Source organism: Paroedura picta, chromosome 5 (genome assembly GCF_049243985.1).
Source record: "Paroedura picta isolate Pp20150507F chromosome 5, Ppicta_v3.0, whole genome shotgun sequence".
NCBI lineage: Eukaryota > Metazoa > Chordata > Lepidosauria > Squamata > Gekkonidae > Paroedura > Paroedura picta.
This window is the reverse complement of record NC_135373.1, coordinates 78,125,515-78,146,759: the sequence shown is the minus strand read 5'-3', so window position 1 is coordinate 78,146,759 and position 21,245 is coordinate 78,125,515. Positions and strand designations below refer to the sequence as shown.

General features: G+C 41.9%; 1 protein-coding gene across 3 annotated transcripts in view; it reads left to right on the top strand.

Moving 5' to 3' along the window:
- Positions 1-20,544, top strand: part of RPAP3 (RNA polymerase II associated protein 3) — a 29,251-nt gene extending 8,707 nt beyond the window's left edge. For all 3 annotated transcript variants that reach the window (XM_077338654.1, XM_077338655.1, XM_077338656.1), the window contains exons 6-17: positions 4,224-4,345; positions 6,058-6,128; positions 6,213-6,341; positions 7,093-7,220; positions 8,647-8,768; positions 9,379-9,449; positions 9,554-9,670; positions 11,110-11,339; positions 13,970-14,159; positions 17,592-17,689; positions 18,881-18,981; positions 19,865-20,544. In XM_077338654.1, coding sequence (XP_077194769.1) covers positions 4,224-4,345; positions 6,058-6,128; positions 6,213-6,341; positions 7,093-7,220; positions 8,647-8,768; positions 9,379-9,449; positions 9,554-9,670; positions 11,110-11,339; positions 13,970-14,159; positions 17,592-17,689; positions 18,881-18,981; positions 19,865-19,950 — 1,465 coding nt within the window. In that variant the 3' untranslated portion in view covers positions 19,951-20,544. The remainder of the gene's footprint in view (positions 1-4,223; positions 4,346-6,057; positions 6,129-6,212; positions 6,342-7,092; positions 7,221-8,646; positions 8,769-9,378; positions 9,450-9,553; positions 9,671-11,109; positions 11,340-13,969; positions 14,160-17,591; positions 17,690-18,880; positions 18,982-19,864) is intronic.
- The last annotated feature ends 701 nt before the right edge of the window (positions 20,545-21,245 follow it).

Genomic DNA, 21,245 nt, shown 5'->3' with positions numbered 1-21,245 from the left:
TTCAGCACACTCCTTCACAAAAGAGTTTAATTCCACTCTTGTACAACAAAAAACAAACTACTACAGAAAGATGTCAGAATTTAACACTTAGCATACCTAAAATACATATTTAACTTTGTCTTTTGCTTTTTATCTTTGGATTGAAGTTGCAGTGCAGGGGTGCACTTTTCTTAGGATCCTGATTGTGAGTCATATAAAATCATATGTACACAATTATGGGACTTCAAATCAATAAAAAGCCCAGTTTTCATAGATATTATGGACATTTCTGGAATATGACTTAAGATTCCGTGTACAAGTTTTGATGTTCTGCTCTTTCCAGTTCCATGAAAGCATGAGAGGTGCTTAGAGGAAAACCCCAGAAATAAAGAAATAGTGAACCCCAAGTGGAGACAAACTAGAGTGTGTCCAGAGGAGGGCTACAAAGATGGTGTGGGGTTTGGAGACCAAGTCATATGAGGAAATACTGAGGGAGCTTAGTCTGTTTAGCCTGAAGAGAAGACAACTAAGAGGTGATATAACCATCTTCAAATACTTGAAGAACTGTCATATAGAAGATGGAGCAGAGTTGTTTTCGGTTAGACCAGAACCAATGGGTTGAATTTAATTCAAAAGAATATTTGGCTAAACATCTGGAAAAAGTTTCTGACAGAGCGGTTCCTCAGTGGAACAGGCTTCCTTAGGAGGTGGTGGGTTTGGAAATTTTTAAGCAGAGGCTAGAAAGTCAACAGAAATGCTGATTTTATGAAGTTAGGAAGATTGTTAGTGGGTGGACAGGAAGGGATGGTAAGTGAATTTTCTCCAGGGCAGGCTGCATTCCCAAGATTTGGAGGGGGGGCATGAAGTTGGAGTCACTATGGTGGGCAGGTAGTTGAGAGTTCCTGCACTGTGCACTGGGTTGGACTAGATGACCCCAGAGGTCCTTTCCAATTATGATTCTGTGATTCTAGGAGCTGAAAGAAAAAAAATCAATTAAATGCACTTCCATCCAGTGTACAGCAACTTCTACTCCCCTTCCCTCTGTTAAGACTTCCTAGTATACAGAATTCATGGGTGAAACCATAAGTCAGAACGGGAAACGAGAGATAGCTTGTCTCTTCCTTATCTTTAAATATAGACATCTAGTATGTATTGCGTCAATTGTAGCCCCAGCATGGCTATTCCAACCCTTAATTGTTATGTCTGCAGTTTCTCTGCTGGAGCTTTAATGTGTAGTCTCTTTCATCCCTCTGTCTTTTCTGGTGCCCCTCTCGTTTGGTATATCTGTAAACAGAGCATGAAGCCAGCCTTCTTCCCTTCAGTTTAACTAAGAAACTAATCATCTGACAGTTCTCCAGTTGATCACCTGCTTTCCTAAGTCTTTAATATCAAGTGAAAAAATATTGATTTCCTAGAGTTCGTGAGAGAGAGGCATATGATGCTGTCTGTCAAATACTAGACTCTTAAGAAGTTATGAATAAATAAACTTTGACAAGATGAGTTTGGGATGAGGAGTGGATAAATAATTCAACCCTGTAGCAAGGCAAGAACGGAGTAAAAGCACATATATATAGAAACCTATATGCAGGTCAAGAAGTAACAATGAGAACTGGGCATGGAATCACTGATTGGTTCAAAATTGAGAAAGGTGTTCAGCAAGGCTGTATACTGTCGCCTTGCCTATTTAACTTGTATGCAGAGCACATCATGAGAAAGGCGGGGTTAGATGAGTCACAAATTGGGATTAAGATTGCAGGGAGAAATAGCAACAACCTCAGATATGCAGATGATACCACTCTACAGGCAGAAAGTGAGGAGGAACTAAAGAGCCTGTTGATGCGGGTGAAGGAGGAGAGTGCAAAATTTGTCTTGAAACTCGACATCAAGAAAACGAAGATCATAGCATCCGGCCCTCAATTCCTGGCAAATAGATGGAGAAGAAATGGAGATAGTGACAGATTTTATTTTCCTGGGCTCCAAGATACAACAAATGGGGACTGCAGCAAAGAAATTTTTAATTTGCTCCTGGGGAGGAAAGCTATGGCAAATCTAGACAGCATCCTAAAAAGCAGAGACATCACCCTGCCAACAAAAATGTGTCTAGTCAGGACTATGGTCTTCCCAGTTGCAATGTATGGCTGTGAAAGTTGGACCCTAAGGAAGACCGAGCGTCAAAGAATTGAGGCTTTTGAACTCTAGTGCTGGAGAAGACTCTTGTGAGTCCCTTGGACTGCAAGGTGAACAAACATGTCAATCCTAGAGGAGATAGCCCGGACTGCTCCTTAGAAGGCCAGATCCTGCAGATGAAACTCAAATACTTTGGCCACCTCAAGAGAAGGAAGGACTCCCTGGAGAAGAACCTAATGCTGGGAGCGATTGAAGGCAAAAGAAGAAGGGGATGACAGAGAATGTGGTGGCTGGATGGAGTCACTGAAGCAGTTAGTTCAAACTTAAATGGACTTCGAGGAATGGTAGAGGACAGGAAGGCCTGGAGGATCATTGCCCATGGGGTTGCGATGGGTTGGACACGACTTCGCCCCTAACAACAACATATATATACTAGTAAAAAAGCCCACTGCAGTTAAAATGCAGTGGGCGCTAGGAGGGCAGGCCATGAGGGCGGCGGGGCTCAGTGGGCTGGGTTGGCAAGGTCAGGTTTGTGCTGTGGGGCCGGGGGCTCGTGGCCTACCTGGAGTGCGGGGTAGGCTGGCAGGCCATGGTGGAGGGCTGCGGCACCGGCGCTGGGGGCTCCTGAAGTATGTTGGTCGTGGCGGAGCTCCCAAGGCGTCCTCCGGAGGGCGGCAGTGACTGGGTGGGGCGAGGGGGCAATGTCCCGTTGCAGTGGCGCGTCCAGCGGCGACTGAAGAGGCGATGGGGCTCTGACGCTCCCGACACAGGAAGGCCGAGTTCCAAATTGGCGGCCGCCGCAGCATCGGCAACGGCAGCGCGGAGCAGCGACGGGTGAGCGCGGACAGACGGGCCCTGCACGGCGACCGCATCCCCGGCGCCGCCGCGGCTTGGCGGCGGCTCGGCCGGTCTCCTTTTGGCCGGGAAGAAGTCGATGCCGCTAGTCTTGCAGATCGTTGGGCGGTGGTGGCTGGCCGGGCTCGACTCAGGCGCCTCCGGCCTCGACTCAGAGGCTTTGCGCCTCTCGCCGTGTCAGGACGCTGCCCGAGGGAACCCCCGGCAATCGCGTGGAGCGCGGCTGCCGGGGACTCCCTACCCGCCGCCTGAGTCGAGGCCGGAGGCGCCTGAGTTGAGAGTCGCCGAGAGGCACCTGAGTCGGCAAGAGGCGCTTTGCTGCGTCTGGCCGCCGAGCAGGGAGCCCCCGGCAGCTGCGCTCCGCGCAACTGCCGGGGGCTCCCTCAGGTGGTGGCCTGACACGGCGAGAGGCGTGAAGCGCCTCTCGCCGCGTCAGGCCGGGAGCAACTGCGAGCCGCGCTGCGCGCGGCTCACAGTTCCTGGGGCTGGGAATCGGAGGGACCCATCGGCAGGCGCTTCGCGCCTGCCGATGGGTCCCTCCGATTGTCTGTCATGAGGAAGGGTCCAATCTGGACCCTTCCTCATCCCGCCCCAGGACCTCTTACTGTTTTATTTAGTCCGTGGCGCCTGCGGCGCCACGGGCGGTGTTAAGATATTGCTGATATTCAAGGAATGTTTGTGTATGAAAGGCATATGATGCAGGCTCTCGATGACTTCTCATTCAGCAACCCAAAATCTGCATGCATATTTAATTGTGTTTTCAGAGAAGTAGCAGTGAGAGCTGGTGAACAAATAAATGGGCAGAGACAGACCTGTGGAACAATGTTCATGCTCTGCAAGGTTCTCCTGAACCAGACATATTTGCTTCTCTACAGCTCATGAAATAGCAGTATAGACCAGTGATTTTAATAATGCATATAATAACAATATTTTGGGACTAGAATGGAATGCCAGTGACTTCCTCAAAGATGAATGGGCTTACCATCTTGAAACCAGGGCTTGGTTCTTCTGAAATAATTTTGTGAATCAGCATTGACTTATTCATTTTGGAGGGGGGGGGGTCCAAACTGCAAACAACAAGACTATACGATTAGACAATGGGGAACAGAGTGTAGTGCAGGATATAATATTCCTGAATGCTGTCTCCAGTTTATTATCAGTATAGTTCTCTAGTAATTGAAGATTGCAAATTTTCATGAAGTTTCATGTGCCTTCAAATTAATATTTGTACTGTGAGTAACCAACATACACTGTTTTTACAGATATTCTGTGGCAGAATCAGATTGTAACTTAGCACTCGCCATAAATAAAAATTATACAAAGGCTTATGCCCGAAGAGGAGCAGCTCGCTTTGCTCTGCAAAATGTTATTGGTGCTAAAGAAGGTATGCTTGGTTCTTTTATGCTATGTTTGGGTTTTTTACTATATATCTTTTTGGGGTGTTTATAATTCTTTGGATTGGATCCAGCCATCTTTTTCACTTAGTCTCACCCAATTCCTCTCCACACAATGGCTGCTATCACAAATGGGAGCTCTGCAGTTGGCACTGCAGCCTTTTTCTTTCCTTACTATTTTACCAGCAGAAACTGTATAGATCTGAATAAACAGCATTTGATTACTGAGTTAACTAACTAGTATGTTGAGGAGCTATGGACCCTGCAGGAGTTCCCAGCTTTTCGCAGGGCCTGCAAAACGGAGCTCTTCCACCAGGTCTATACTTGAGGCCAGGGCGAAGAGCATATCTGTGGGCTCCCACAAAAGTGGAGTAAGGAGGGAAGCTGTTTCCCCAGGTCCTCAGCAGGGGTAGGTGGAGGGTTGGTTAGCTGTCATGATCTTGCTGGATTGTAATTTTTAACTGCTGTGTTTTAGGGTGGTGGTCCCCAACTACCGGGCCATGGCCCGGCACTGGCACTGGGCCGCGGCTCCCTGCCTCTGCAGGGCCGCGCATGCGCGTTTGCACCATGTGCGGCCGCAAACACGCATGTGTGGCACTCCCACGCATGCGCGGCATGCGCGGCTGGGCAATCACCCTCCTTGCCACCGCCGGTCCACAGCCCGTTGCGGACCACTGTTTTAGGGGATTGTATTTTATCTATTTTATTTTGTAACCTGCCACAAGCCGGCTTTGCCAAGAATGGCAGGCAAAAAAAAATTTATTATTATTATTATTATTAATTATTATTATTATTAATTATTATTATTATTATTATTATTTTCCCATGTAGTCCCTTCCTAGTTAAAGTTCTGAAATTTAATCCTTTTTACATTGTTTTGATGGTTTTATTTGGTGTCTTTTGAAATGAAGAGACTTAGAAGTTGAAGGCTTTTTGTTACTATGTCTAGACAAAATTTGAGTCCAGTGGCACCTGTAAGACCAAACAAATTGCTTAAAGGAGCTAGTAGACTCACACCTGGTTCTGCTTGTTCTGTTAGGGACCCAGCTTGGTGCAGTGATTCAAAGCAGTGGCCTCTAATCTGGAGAACCAGATTTGATTCCTCACTCCTCCGTATAGTGCAAGTTGGATGGCTTTGGACCAGCTAGAGCTGTCTCAGCCTCCCCTAACTCAGCGGGTGTCTGTTGTGGGAAGAGGAAGGATAGCTGATTGTAAGCTGCTTTAAGACTCCTTTGGTTAGTGAAAAGCAGGGTTTAAAAAAGGTTCTTCTGCTGTTGTTTCATACCAACACAGCTATCCACCAGAATCTAGCCTCTAGATAAGTCTGAATTGTGTCCCGTTTGCATATAGTATATGGCAGGGTTGCCAAACTGTGGCTCTCCAGATGCTAATGGACTATCTTTACCATGAGCCCCTGACAACATAGCCAAATGGCAGGGCCTCATTGTGATTGTAGTCCATAGACCTCTGAAGAGCCACAGTTTGGCTACCCCTGGAAGATGGTATACCTTACTTCTGTATATCACTGTGATTTATGTATATCATTCTCCCACGTAAGAAATACAGCAGACATAATACTTCATCGTTAATCATAGATTTTCAAATGGTTCCACCAGCTCCTTTCCCCCTTCACACCACATGTAACACTTGGTGCTTGAAAATACTCAGTTGTCATGTGCTGTTTTACTGTTTTACTGTTTAGATTATGAAAAAGTTTTAGAATTGGATCCAGACAACTTTGAAGCAAAAAATGAACTCCAGAAAATTGAACAGGTAAGTGTTCTTGGGATACCAATACTGGTTTTGGTTTACAGTAGCAATAGTTTGTATATATCATCAACTAACTTTATATTTCAGGCTATTATGTCAAAAGAAAATTCTCAGTCTGAAGGAACAGATGCCCTCAAAAGAGTGCAAACTGTAGAAGAAATTAAACAAATGGACATGGAGCAGTTTAAGCAGAAGGCTGTTGCCGAAAAAGATTTGGTAAATATGCCAAAACTGTAACAAGAACTTGTGGGATGGTGGGAAAGACTAGAATCTTAGTCATGTTAATTGTGGACCTAGAGCCTCATTCAGGGTGTCTGTGACAAACCAAAGTAACAGGCTGAGCCATCATTGAATAACTAGATGTTAAACACTTTGGTCTAAGCAAATAATTGAACTGAGTTTCCTCCCCCCACACCTGGTGTGGTGGTAACCTGTTTATAGTATTACAATGAAGGCTTATCAAGGCTTTTACAATTTGTCCCTGGCAATTCGGTTTACAGCTGTTAAAGGTAAATGTATCCCTTGTGCAAGCACCGGGTCATGTCTGACCCTTGGGGTGACGCCCTCTAGCATTTTCATGGCAGACTCAATACGGGGTGGTATGCCAGTGCCTTCCCCAGTCATTACCGTTTACCCCCCAGCAAGCTGGGTACTCATTTCATTGTTTACTGAATAACAAATGGCTTTGCTTTAGGAAATCCATTATTGACAGGGTGTTTTAATGTTTGCAAGGATAAATATCTGATGTACTGATAAGCTGAGGTTATTACTTGTATTGTTTTTATAAACCTACATGTATAGGATTTATTTTTAATATGGAAGTTGTCTTTAATTTTTCTTAAGATTAATGATTCTCTTTAGAAAAATCTATTTAATATAAATTTATTTTTCAGAGTATTATTGATGAGCATAAATATGTTGACTCCCTGCACTATGATTGCTTATTTGCCATTCCCAAATATTTTAGGGTAATGGATATTTCAAAGAAGGTAAATACGAAGCAGCAATAGAATGTTACACACGTGGAATTGCAGCAGATGGCACCAATGCTCTTCTCCCGGCAAACAGAGCTATGGCCTACCTAAAAATCCAAAAGTGAGTGGCGCTACATTAACAGTCACTCCTCTGCATATTTTCTTAGATTTCAGTTTTAAAACAACAGATTTCAGATTTTCTTTAAAACATATATCAGGATTCAATCTTGTGGCAATTCTTTTGACATAAATTATGGGACATTCTATTGTCACCTGAATTGGACTGTTACCAGTCTCTTGAAAGTCCATAAAATTGGCCTTTCTTTTTCCTCAGAACTTCAGCCAGCTGTGCAGACTTCAAACAGGTGGTACATAAAATTAAAAAACCTTTGTAGAGCTACGTCATACAAGCATCCTTTGCATAATGTTTACTTAGAAGTCAATCCCATTTTGTTCAGTGCTTTGCTCCCAGTAAGGGTGCATAACAGTTGAAGCCTTAAGGTTTAAACTATTCTCAGCTTACAATTTGAACCAATCTCAGTGACTGCATTGAAATAAGTGTTTGCATTAACCAGGGAGAGCCTAGCTGGTCATTGGCATTTTAAACTTACATGAAAATTTCAAAAATGTCACTTTAAATACAAGAATTAATAAAATTAATTTACTTTAAATTATTATTAGGAAATACATATTCTGCCAGCACTTCAATAAGTATGTGCCATTCAATCTGGAGAGAAAGGTGTGGAACGTTCTCTTTTGCATCACTGTGAGGAACTAAAATGGGCTGCCATACATACCAATATGTACCACTTAATAGTTTATAGCAAGTAATGGTAATTCCCAGCCCCAGAGAAACTGGCTTTGACCAGGGCCAGGACCTTTTCGGTCCTGGCCCCTACCTGGTGGAATGAGCTCCCAGAAGAGCTGCGGGCCCCATGGGGGCTTTCAGTATTCTGCAAGGCCTGTAAGATGGAGCTCTTTTGCCAGGTTTATGAGTGAGGCCAGTGCAGGGAGGAGATCTGATGCCCCCCCCCCCCAAGGAAGACATCCTACCAAATTCCAGAACATCATTGGCAGTGGCCAGCATATGCAGTCCCTGATGCAGCTGATGACACCCCTTCCAGTAGTTGTACCGTTGTGGGAGTGGGCTCTTTTTACCACCATGTTGTGCTGTGTGAATATTAATTGTAATGGGGTTTTATTCTGTGTGAGGGTTTTACTGCGTAACCCGCCACGAGCCAGCTTGCCGAGACTGACGGGTAATAAGTCTAATTAATAATCATAAGAAGTGTATGTTTAAGCTTTGGTGACCTGTTTTGGTTGGTAATATTGATAAAAAAGTAGGCACAATAAAGCTTTAGAAAAGAGATGAGTGTTATAGGTGCTTATTATCAATTGTAAGGCTACATAGCTGAAAGCTAATGGGTTGAGCACTAATATTGCCTTCGTTTGAATGTCAAGTTGGAGCAATTGTAAGCTATGAGGAATCAAAATAGTATCAGGTGTGGTAAGCAGCAATGTGTAATATGTTTAAAATTCTCTTTGAGATATGAAGAAGCAGAGAAAGATTGTAGTCAAGCAGTACTACTGGATTCTTCGTATTCTAAAGCCTATGCCAGAAGAGGGACTGCTAGAGCAGCACTGGGAAAATTCAAAGAAGCTATACAAGGTGAGGCTTTGATGAAAGGAGGGTGTCTTTTGACAGTCTCCTGTGTACAACCAAGATGATGATAATACAAAGCCCTTTAAACACAACTATAAAAATAGCCCAACATCATTTAAGCACAATCATTATAAAAAAAGGTTAGTGTCATTAAAACGAGCTAGGGCATAACAACAGTAATAAACCTTACTGATCAATGTCAACCAAATCCAAACATCACTGCCTTGCGTCTCTTCACGAAAGCTGGCAAAGCCAGAAGCACCTCGTTTTTTCCAGTATTCCATTTCATAGACTGGGTGCTGTAACTGATAGAGCCCAGGTTCTTGCATACTTTAATCCTTTGTAAGTCAGTAATGTTGATTTTGATAAATAGTCCTTTTATTAATAACAGGGATATAATTGCTCAGCTACTAAGTCAGTCCTATTGTTTATAGTTTGGAGAAATTTGTGCTTCATTTTGTATTGAATTCCAAATTCTTAAATGTAATTAAATTAGGATGGGTTGCATATCTCAACTGTTTAACATAGTCATGTAGACGAAGAGCAGTTTTTTTGAAAACATATTTTCTAAACAATCTATGAAATATGACCAATTGTATTTATTACATGTATTCAGATTTTGAAGTGGTCTTGAAGCTGGAACCTGGAAATAAACAAGCAGTTAATGAATTAACAAAGCTAAAGAACGTAAGTGTGTTTGTGAATTTCTGTTGTTTTGCATTTTTAAGTGTGCATTTTATAAATCTGAAATTGTTAAAATTTTCATGAATGGCTGACTAATCTTTTTAAAGGAATTATTTGGAAAAAGTCAGTGCTCAGATCAGGAATATCCTGGACTATTAAAGAATGAAATTGAATCACAAAACCTGGTGAAACCCATCGATAAACCTATACATCTTAGATCAACAGTAAGTAGAAAGAAAAGAAATGTATATGTATTTGTAGCTTTGTAAATACATTTTGACATGTAACGTTTCTGAATAAGAATTCCTGCATGTACAAATACTTTAATGAACAAGAACTTGAATTAAATACAAGCATATCCTTGATTTGGTTCCACATTGATCTTTGCAGATTTGTGGTAAAGATATTTTTATTGTCTTGGGGCTGGCTTTGAGTTATTTTTCTGTGCATCCCCAGTAGCTAATCATATTCTCCCTGCCCTAACATTTAAGCTCCTTGCACTCTTTGAGCAAAAAGTTGGTGGGAGCAGGACATGCTGTGTTTTTTTTAAAAAAAAAGATAAAACATTTTGGAAAAGGAGAGCAAGCTTTGGCTCGCTTTCTTGCCAATGTAAAAGAAAGCAAGGCTGTGTGCAGGGGAGGTGAGAAAGATGACAGAGTGGAGAAAGGTACATCTGAACTTAATACAGAAACAAACAGAGGTAAAGCAGAGCCGGCTCAAGGTTGACTCAGCCTTCCATCCTTCCGAGGTCGGTAAAATGCTTGCTGGGGGGTAAACGGTCATGACTGGGGAAGGCACTGGCAAACCACCCCGTATTGAGTCTGCCATGAAAACGCTAGAGGGCGTCGCCCCAAGGGTCAGACATGACTCGGTGCTTGCACAGGGGATACCTTTACCTTTACCTTTAAAGCAAAGGATGAGAGGTAAAGCAGTGGATTTCAGTGGATAAAGGATTTCAGCTTGTGTAGTTATGTATTTACTTCATTTATATCTCAACTTTCATTCTGGTACTCAAGGCTCCTTACATAGGATAGCCTCTATAGAAGCTGACTAAAGCTTAACCTCCTTTGGCTTCAGCAAAACTGCTGTGTTAAACACTCGTAAACCAAGTCCTCAGGCTTTATAGGGCAGATCCTGTGAAGTGCTTGTAACAGGCACTTATGGAGGTGGATATTTATTGCCTTAGCTTCTTGTGAATCTTCCTGTGAGTGTTGGGAGAGCCTGGTAGAAACATACCATGCATGGGGAGGGGGGGGGTCAAATGAGGCAGGAGAAATGGTTAAAATTTACACACACACACAACATATATTGGCATGAGTAGAAAGCTTGCTCTGCCAGCAGAAATGGTAGGTAGGGATACTTTCATTCAATTTTGTTTATGAGGCTCTTTTAACTTTGTTTTCAGGAGTCACGGTGGGTTTCTGGAAGGGCCATTTCCATGACAAGACTAGTCCAATGTATATACTGTGTAAGGTGGCTCTCCATAGTGCTTGTATTAGAGAGGGTGAGATGTCAGCTTGAGTGATTTGCCTACATCAGGTGTGTGCTGTGTGCTTTTCATTTTTGCCATGACATGCTGACACAGTTGCAGAACTGTTGTGTTGCTTATCAGCAAGAACTGAGCCCATATCCCCTCCGCTTACTACAGATGTATTGTGTTTAGAAATCCTTGAGAAGAATGATTATTGAAGAAGTGGATGATGAGATGCCAAGTGCTAATTCAACAGCTACCACAAACTTACAGCCTGGTCAGCCCATTTCTTCAAGTACTAAAACAATGGTAACCACAGTGCCTACAAAGAATCCAGGCAAAGAGGACTTCTGTTCTCCAGCTGATACTCCCGAAGCAAAACTATTGAAAATTGAAGACATAAGTGATTCTTCAGCTATACAGTAAGTGCACTGATTTTTAGTATCAGATCTGAGCAGAAATTGCAGGGATCTTTTGCTGAAGTAGATCAGTTGGCTGGGATCAAGTGCCTGGTTTCTTATTGTGCTCTCCTTTGTCCTGCAAAAGTGATCCTTTGCTGTGAAGCACATTGTTCTTTTGCCAGGCTTTTTTCAGCTCCTGGCCTAGTGAGCAGAAAGAGCTGGTGCTGGAGGAACATTGTGTTGTGCGGTGGAAGAATGACTCCAGAATGGACAGAGAGGGAGTCCAAGCAGACATAAGACTCAGGATCCAATACTTTACTTTGTGGGGGAGGGAGGAACTGAAATAGAGATGTTAATGCCTGATGATACTTTCTGGGTTTTTTTTCCCTTTAAGCTACCTTAAAATTTAGTTTCAGATAGTTAATGTAAACAGTTGCGGTTGTCAGTATGTACAACAAGTTTCTTTTAAATGAATCTTAAAATTCATATTTCAAAACTGCATACCTGATCTAATGTGTAAGTATACAACTGGGTCTATCATGGAGGTCTTTTATTCGCATATCTTTACTGCTTCCAGAAGAAATTATGTATGGTGTACTTTTGACAAATGATCATTCTTGTAGCCAAGTTTCAATCTTTTGAAAATAAGCCAAATAGAATGACAAATAAATTATAGGTGAGCAAGTAGCCACACTATAATCAGTGCTGAGGGTATTTGTACATTTGACATGCTTTTTCTTATCTATTGTGAAATTGTAGGGGGAAATTTGGCTTTTCTTTTTTAGCTACAGAAAATCACTTTTAGTGTGCTAAAAGTGAGGAATTGTTCTAGAACAGGACTTTGAAATATGTTTTTATTGATATGTTATGTGGTTGTATCTGTATTAAGCCGGATTGTATTCTATTTATTTTTTCTCATTTCTTAGTTCCATTTAATATGACATGGAAACAAAAATGCTTTTTTCAATACTTCTGTTTCTTTTAGTCTTTTATATTTCACCACTTCAAAAAATTAAACTCGAGTACAAGCGTTGTTGTGCAATTGCCAGAAACATTATAACTATGTATAAATTAATAGATCTGTTCAAAGAGCATTGTGTGAACGATGTATTTTAAACTGAATTCTTGTTTCCAGGGTTAACATTTTGAAAAAATGTTGATTATTTCTTATATACCTGAGGGACCGCCTATTGCCCTATGCCCCCGCAGAGCCTTACGCTCTGCGGGAGAAAATTTGTTGGTCGTTCCCGGCCCGACGGAAGCACGCCTGGCCTCGACCAGGGCCAGGGCCTTTTCGGTCCTGGCCCCTGCCTGGTGGAATGAGCTCCCGGGAGAGCTGCGGGCCCTGCGGGATCTTTCATCGTTCCGTAGGGCCTGCAAGACGGAGCTCTTCCGCCAGGTTTACGGTTGAGGCCAAGGCTAACATCTATGCCCCCCCCCCCCGGGACTTGGGATTGGGATTAGAGATGGGTACCACCAATACCCCCTCTCCACCTGCTAGTAGGGGAAAAGGGTAGTGGATTAGCCAATCTTGCCAGGTTAGCTTGCTAACTAATAATTGCTGTAGTTGTTTTAACTGGATTTTAATGGATTTTATGGGGTGTTAGAATGTTGTAACCCGCCACGAGCCGCAAGGGAGTGGTGGGCAATAAATCGAATAATAATAATAATATTTCTCTACTGCCCTCCCATGAGGCTCAGGGTGGTTTACACAAAATGTAGGGATAGTATAGCACAATTCACAACATCAACAACAATTATAGTGGGTTCCATAACTGAAGGCAACAAGTATTGTAACATTTCTCCAACAATAACTTTTTAACTATGATCCCATAGATTGGTTGGTATGGGTCCAGAATGTGCGGTGGGGGGGCCTGGGGGACCAGTGGGTGTTGTTGAATCAGTGGGCCTCAACCGAATGCCTGGCAGAACAGCTCCCTTTTGCAGATCCTGTGGAACTGTGGGAGTTCAATCAGGGCCCTGATCTCTTCAAAGAGCTCATTCCACCAGGTGGGAACCAGGACAGAAAATGCTCTGTTTCTAGCTGAGGCCCAATATGCTTCTTTGGGGCCAAGGTTCACCAGCCAATTGGAAGTGGCGGAGCATAGAGCTCTTTGGTTGATGTAAATGTTGGGAAAATGGTCCAGTCCAAAACATCCTATGAATGCTTACTGCTGGTGCAAAATCATGCCCTGTATTGAACGAGCTATAGTCTGAAATGCATATTGTAGTCTTCATTCTTGCCACTGTATGGCTTTTCTTCCTTCATGATGGTAGGCTGTCATTTGTAGGTGTCTCATTTTCTTTCCCTCCTTAATTTACTTTGTGTAGCGGCTTAGGTACATAAGTGTTCATGTGTGTTACATTAAGCCATAATTTAAAGGAGGGGAAACTCAATACATAACTTTGGGAGAAAAAATGTGTGTACTGCAGACACTCAAAGATTGTTGAGGCCAGTGGGATACCAGCAGGTGAAATGAATGATAAGGTTATTAGTGCAGATTTAACTGGTCAGTCCACCAAAGAATTGCTGACGGGTTTTGATTCATTTTTATGGTATTCTTGCAGAAGTCCTAAAGAATATGTGTTTTTTAAAGCAAGTTTTCAACAGAACCCTGTCATATCTACCGTAATGTTTTTATATTTCTTAGCAATCAGAAAGAGGAACAGTCACCTACTCTACAGACTTACAGTTTGAAAAAACTGGCTGAGACAGGAGGCCCAACTCTCCTTCCTGAGTCTACATTCTCTCTGCCACCAGTCCCTGTGAATGCTTTCCAGCTGGAATCTGATTTCAGAAAACTAAAAGGTTTCCCTGATCAGTTGTACACTTACTTGAAGGTAAAATAACCTTTTTTTCCAATAGCTGAATGGAATTACTCTCTGTATATGTATATGTTAATAGAATGGCCAATCAAAGCAACATTCTTTAAATCAGACTTCCATCCTGCTTTTTATTACTTATTTATTATATATTATTATTTATATACTGCCCTCCCCTGAGGCTCAGGGCAGCTTATATAGAACAGAACCATAGAACAGAACCATACAGAGAAATTGGTAGCCATGATAATATACAGTAATAACAATAGAACAAATAGTACAGTTGAACAATACTGAAAAAAGCAATTCACACTGAAGCATACTGATGGACCCATGGCTGATTGGTTCCTGTATAGAGATTCATGGGAGAGAGGCTCGAGGATCCATGGAAGGCATTGGGTCAAATCAACTTTAACCAAATGCTTGGTGGAAGAGTTCCCTTTTGCAGGCCCTGGGGGCCCTGATCTCTTCTGGTAGCTCCTTCCACGAAGTTGGAGCCAGGATGGAGAACACTTTGGCCCTAGTTGAGGTCAAGCGAGCTTCTTTGGGGCCAGGGATCATCAGCCAATTGGAGGTGACAGAGCAGAAGGCTCTTTGAGGAGTGCAGGCAGAAAGGCATCCCTCAAGTACACTGAGCCCAGACTGTGTATGGCCTTAAAGGTGATTATCATAATCCATCAGGAAGAAGAGCTGGGTGTCATCAGCATATTTCCAGCCCAAACTTCTGCACCACTTGGGCAAGAGGGTACATAAAGATGTTGAATAAGATTGGAAAGATAACGGCTCCCTGAGGGACTCCACAAACAAGCTGGTGGTGGCTTGATGATCTCTCTCTGTCCATGATCCCAGAGAAAGGAGATCAGACATTGAAAGGCTGTCCCTTGTATCCCGGCATCGCCAAATCATAATAGTATGTTGGACATGTTTCATGCCATAATATCATATTTGACAGCACAGTTGTTTCTATGAAAGCAATTCATAGGAGCAGAACTGTTTGGGCTGTAAACTTATTATTTATCTGCATTTATATTAAGAAAACAGCATATGCTGTTATGGGGAGGCCTTGCATAGAGTGAGTTGCAGAAGTCTAGAAGAAGAAGAAGAAGAGTTGGTTCTTATATCCCTCTTTCCTCTACCTGAAGGAGTCTCAAAGCAGCTTGCAATTCCCTCCCCTTTCCTCTACCCACAACGGACACCCTGTGAGGCTGAGAGAGCCCTGATATTACTGCTCGGTCAGAACAGTTTTATCAGTGCTATGGCAAGCCCAGGGTTACCCAGCTGGTTGCATGTGGGGGAGTGCATAATCAAACCCGGCTTGCCAGATTAGAAGTCCACACTCCTAACCACTACACCAGCTAGCGTGACTATTGCATGGATCACGGTAGCTAGGTGATCTGGGGCCAAGTAGGCCCCTAGTAGTTTGGCTTGGTGTAGTCACCTGTGTTACTCTTGTGACCTGCGCCTCTGTAGAGAGGGAGGTATCAAGGATCATGCCCAGGTTCCTAGCAGAGTTGGCAGACGCTCTTCCTTGCTTGGACCCTTCCTGCCCAGTCATAGGACCTCCATCTTTGAAGGGCTGAGCTTCAGATGACTCTGCTTCAGCCACCTTATCACTGCTTCCAGACATTTGGCTAAGGCATCTGGGGCAGAATCGGGGCAGCTATCCTATCAGGAGGAAGAGCTGGGTGTCATCTGCATATTGATGGCGTCCCAGCCCAAACTTCCACATCAGCTGAGCAAGAGGGCGCATGAAGATGTTACATAGGATTTAAATAGCTAAATATGAGTCTGGCTGCTTCTTTCGGTTTTGCAAGGATTAGTTTTCTGACATCCCTGCTTGAAACTCAATGCAGGGTGAGTGATGAACTACTTTTGGGTTCCTGAGATCATTGTTAGACTTCTTGAGACAGCTGTACATCAGTTTAGTCTTTCCTGCAAAATGGGAAATGCTGGATAATAGCCATGGTGAGGGAATTAATTCTATGTTAATAAAATTGATGGTAAGAGAGGGGAATCAATAAATTAATATTGTTGGAGTTGAAGCCTTCATCACACACAAGCCTTGGCTTTTCCAGGAATCAGAGTGGGCAAAATTTAGAGTGAATTTTTAATTGAAGTTAAGTCACTATTGTATTGAAGTCAGTCACTATTGTATTGTTTCGCTGTATAAGAAATGTTTTGGATCTTTATCTGATTTTTTGATAGCATGGGTATATTCTCTAGACTCTGTTTTTAATTTAAGAAACCATGTTGTGAACTTCTGAGATATAAAGTTAACATAGCAGAAGCCACTGTTTAAATCACTTTTGAAAAGATAATGTTTACTTTACCAAATCATGAGTTAAAATTATGTAGGAGACAATGCAAGTGAAGAACATAGAACTTTACATTCATAGTTTGGGATAAGCAGGTGTGTCAGCCCTCATCATATTAAGTTCTGTGAATGGTTCCCATGGGTGCAGTTCTTGGCTCTAGCTATAAGAGTCTGTAGAGCCCATAGAGAAGATTTTCAGGGCCCACTTGATGTGTCTGGTCTGTAGAGACCCACAAGAACCCTCTGTTCCAATTGGAGTTACCTTGCTGGACTGTGGGAGGGACTTAGTAATGGCTGTGCAGAAGAATTACTGAAACTGCTGCAAAGTTTGTCTTGGGATCAGGCATTTTGGAGCCCCGTGATGGCAATGAGGCCAAGAAGTTTAAAACTTACTTTGTTCATCCCTTCGGACCTTATGACTGAAAGGCTGTATTCCTGCACTCTTTCTCCTCTTGTATTGGTGTCCAGCATATCTATATCTAGGGCACCAGTTACAACAGCCCACAGTAATCCTTTCTAAAACAATATATAGTCTATTTATGTGTTTGTTTGTTATCTTTATATACCGCCCTCCCCTGAGGCTCAGGGCAGTTTACATAGAACGTAGAAACAATACAAGGAACTTAGATTTTCCATAATATATAGATAACCACAACAACAATAACATGAATAACTGTAACAGAGATAACTATAACAGTGCAAACAAGTCCAAGGGCAGAACACATGAATGGGTTTCTGGGAGGGAGGGAGCAGGGGCCCTGTAGATGTTCCTGCTTCTGGCTGCATAAGAACATGTAACACACAACCCAGTTTATTGTCACAGGTACCTCATCTGTATCCATTCTGTTGATGTAGCTTTTACTGATGTCCTATGAACCAAAAGTTTGCTTGAAGACCTATCTAGTACTTGGTTGAGACTAATGTTTCAGGAGAAGGGCATGCTGTCTTTAATAGAAACGTGTACCTCATGTATCAGTGTTCTCGCTGAAGCACTTTGAATAAGCTTCCATCAACCCCCTGCGTCCGCTGCAATAATAGAGCATGTTAATTAGTCCATTTTTTAAAACTGTGCAACTCTGTGGAAAGAGAAGGAACATATTTAAGATCTACTTTAACTGTGTGTGTTTTTCCCAAAGCAAATTGATCCTTCACTTTATCCTAATATATTCCAAAACTCCTTGGATCCAGATGTATTTAGCCAAATTTTGAGAACTCTGCAGAGATTTTATATTGGGTAAGTTGATGAACTTTTAGATTGTTTGCTGTTCAACGCTGATGCTTTTTACTTGGACTCTGCCCTGGAAAGCAGTTTTGCCATTTTTTCCCCAGCATGTGTACTGCCACACTGAAATTGTTGCATTGCTGATTGAAACAAACAAGATGTCAGTACTTCAAGTTCCTGTAGTCTGAAGCAGTATTAAATGTGATGTTTTATTAAACAAAGTAGGCAGTTTAAATGTAGGGAACAGTGGCAGCAAAATCGCTACTCCATGCTGAAATACTTTGCTGGAGCACCTTTTGTGCCAGATATTTGAATGAAACTCTAGAGATAGATCACTGTGAAATGATCGCAGAGTAGCCATGACAATCATCTCTTCCATCATCTGACTTCATTCTTTGCTTTAGAGGCACTGGAGTTCCTGAAGCATAGAACAAAGTTGAAGATAAGCCCCAGCCCTCTCTGAAATTGGTCTCAGGGTTTGCACTGTATTTTGGAGCCATTGGGAATACTTTTGAAGCTTGCTGCTCAGTTGGAAACAATGCAGTTTCAGAGTAATGGGAGAGGCAGTATCTCACAATGAACTGCAATCCCCAGAACCTAATTTGCATTCCAGAAGATTGAGAATGGTGTTGCACCCTCACTTCTGTATATAAAACTTAGTATTTATGCTACACATATAGAAGGGAAGAAGCTGAGGTGGGAGTAACCAAATAGCTATGGCAAAGTAAGATGAGGTTGTCAAACAGGAAACAAAGGCTAAAAATATCTGTGGGAATTTAAGTTGGTGGGAAACAAGAACATCTTTTATCATTAGAATGTCCGTAATGGGATGTCTCTCATATGTAACAGCTATAGCTATTGTGCTTTTTAAAATTGAGGTACTCCTTAAATGGAATTTTGCTGCAACATCTTTTATCAAGGTGCTTATTTTGGAAGTTGAGCTAACAAGAAGAGTTCATTAAGATGTTCTTGCTTCTGTCAATACAACTTGATTTTTAAATTATCATCAGGTGTGTATTTGGTTTGTAGCTTGTCAAAGGATGAGCTTTTAGCGTAATCACTTCTTTATGTGTTCATTATAGCTCATGTGCAAGTATTAGTTTTTAATTCATATGCTCTGCTTCCACTTTAGGTTGACAGAACTATATTTGCATCATAAATTTTCCCAATTAGTGTTACTTTTCATAATATCTTGTTTTGTAGAAAAGAGAAGCCTTTACTGATCTTAGAAATTCTGCAGAAACTGTCAGAATCAAAACGATTTGATATGGCAGTAATGTTCATGTGTGACTCAGAGAAAAAAAGTAAGTGAAAATGCAGTTCAGATTAGTATCAAAATCTATTAAGTTGAGATCACCAATGGCTGCTATTGTAGACTGCAGTAACTTCTAAGTGCTTCAAGAAGAAAGTGGACGATCCCAAAAACAACAAAGGAAAAAAGAATCTGTCCAATGGCTCCTTGAGTTTTAACTTTTTAAGAAGGGATTTCTGTCCATCCTTATGAGAAAAAATACTTTGCTCTGGAAAGCACTAAGAACAGTGATAGTGTGGCTCAAATTTCTAGTCACTGTGCAATTTATGTAACTTTGAATTTTTTAGAAAGACTGAACATTCCTACCAGTCATAATTGGTACAGTGGAAATATGTAAGGCTTTCTTTACAGCCATAATTTGCAGGATTCTAGGGATGAGACTCTAGGATAGTGTCTGACTATAAGAGAAGAGTTACAGCTTGCAGTCTGATCCTGTGCAAATATACCTAAACTCAGTAACATGGCTGAAGTGCATCTGTCTCTGCAAGAAGAATCTCAAGAGCATTGCTCAGTAAACCTAAGCTTCTGCATAATGGTTTCAAGTAAGGGAAAAATCCCATTTTATGAGCTGATTTGGGTTGGCTACTACTCACAGATATGTGGTTAATTTCAAAAATATGTCTTACCCATTTTTATACAACTTTTGACACATAATTCTGATCATTTTTAAAGAGCTTATGGTGGTGCATTGTTAATTCCCACCATTGGAAAAGTACAATGTGAGAAACTAGGTCATATGATGGTATATCTGGTCTTAAAACGAGTGATTTGTTAAATGAGCATTATTTATATGCTGGGTTGAAGCCTGCCTTTTTATTATTATGCCGTAATGAATTAGGAAATTTAGTAAAGGTTTATGCTTATCTCTTTTATAGCTGCAGATTCATTGTTTGGTCATTTGGAACAGTTGGGTTTCAATGATTCTTCAGTTAAAGATCTCAAGACAAGATACAGAATTTGAGACGAATGGCCATCTGTATGTACGAAGACGCTGTGTTATCTGTACACCTTTCCTGTGAGGCACTTGTTACTTGTGGGAAAAGACTACAGGCTGAGCAATATGCCTTCTACTCACAGATATGGGAGTCAGTTTCCACCTTGCCAGTTGTGTTTCCCTGTGGTCTCATCTGTATTGGCTTGTTGGGCCTATCATCTGTATTGACTTGTTGGGGAGAGAAGCAAGAAAGCAGTGCCTCATATATGGTTTTTTGGACCCAAACATTTGAACAGCTAAATGCATAATGCCAATTGCTGACCTTCAGATGGTTAGGAGACATTCTACAATGCAGTTTAGTCCTCGATCTACACAGGATTTTTCATTCATTTCATAGAATCAAGCTGATACTGAGTTGTTACAGTGTTCTTACACTCTTTCTGTATCAACTGAGTTTGCTTGTCAGAAGCTTTTGGGATATTTGTTCTTATAGATAAATTCACAAATGCTCAATTCCAAAAGTTGGTTTGAATAATTACTCTAGTTTTTACAAATTTTCTTTCACTGAGTGGGTGTTGCATAGTTCTTATCCAGGGATAATAAATACATTTTTGGTCATTATTTTTTTGGTGATTTTCAGTAATAGACAAATTGAAAGTCTAACGCTTTTAAAGGCTAAAGAACATTCTTTTGACTGCTAAGATCATGTTGGCTATTTGATGAAGCAGGTCACCATACTGATTTCATAGGGTCTTTTAAGATTAACACAATATCAGGCAGTTTTCTTGAAATTTCTTTTATTGCTTCTTCAGGGAGGGAAAGTATCCCTTATCAGTCAGAACAGTTTTATCAGTGCTATGGCGAGCCCAAGGTCACCCAGCTGGCTGCATGTGGGGGAGTGCAGAATCGAACCCGGCATGCCAGATTAGAAGTCTGCACTCCTAACCACTACACCAAGCTGCCTCACAGTCCAGAGCTTACTGAGCATCACATTTGCAATTACCATCAACCACAAATATCACATTTACTTCCATCCTTATCATAAGGCCTAAACTTGTGAATTGCCTATCAACCATGAGCCACACCAGGCTAAGAGACTTGTCCTCGGTCCTGAAACGAGTGCCATATTGAGAAACAGTGCTTAGAAGTGCCACATGTTACACCCAAGCCACTGAGTATCACAGCAATAGGTTGCAAGAGAAGCCCACAGGAAAAGTAACTACTACAATGATAACAGTTGCTTAAAGCCAAGTTGTGGAATGCACAGGACTACTTGAAAATGCTCCTGAATTAAGGTGACCAGATTTTAACAATGGTAAAGC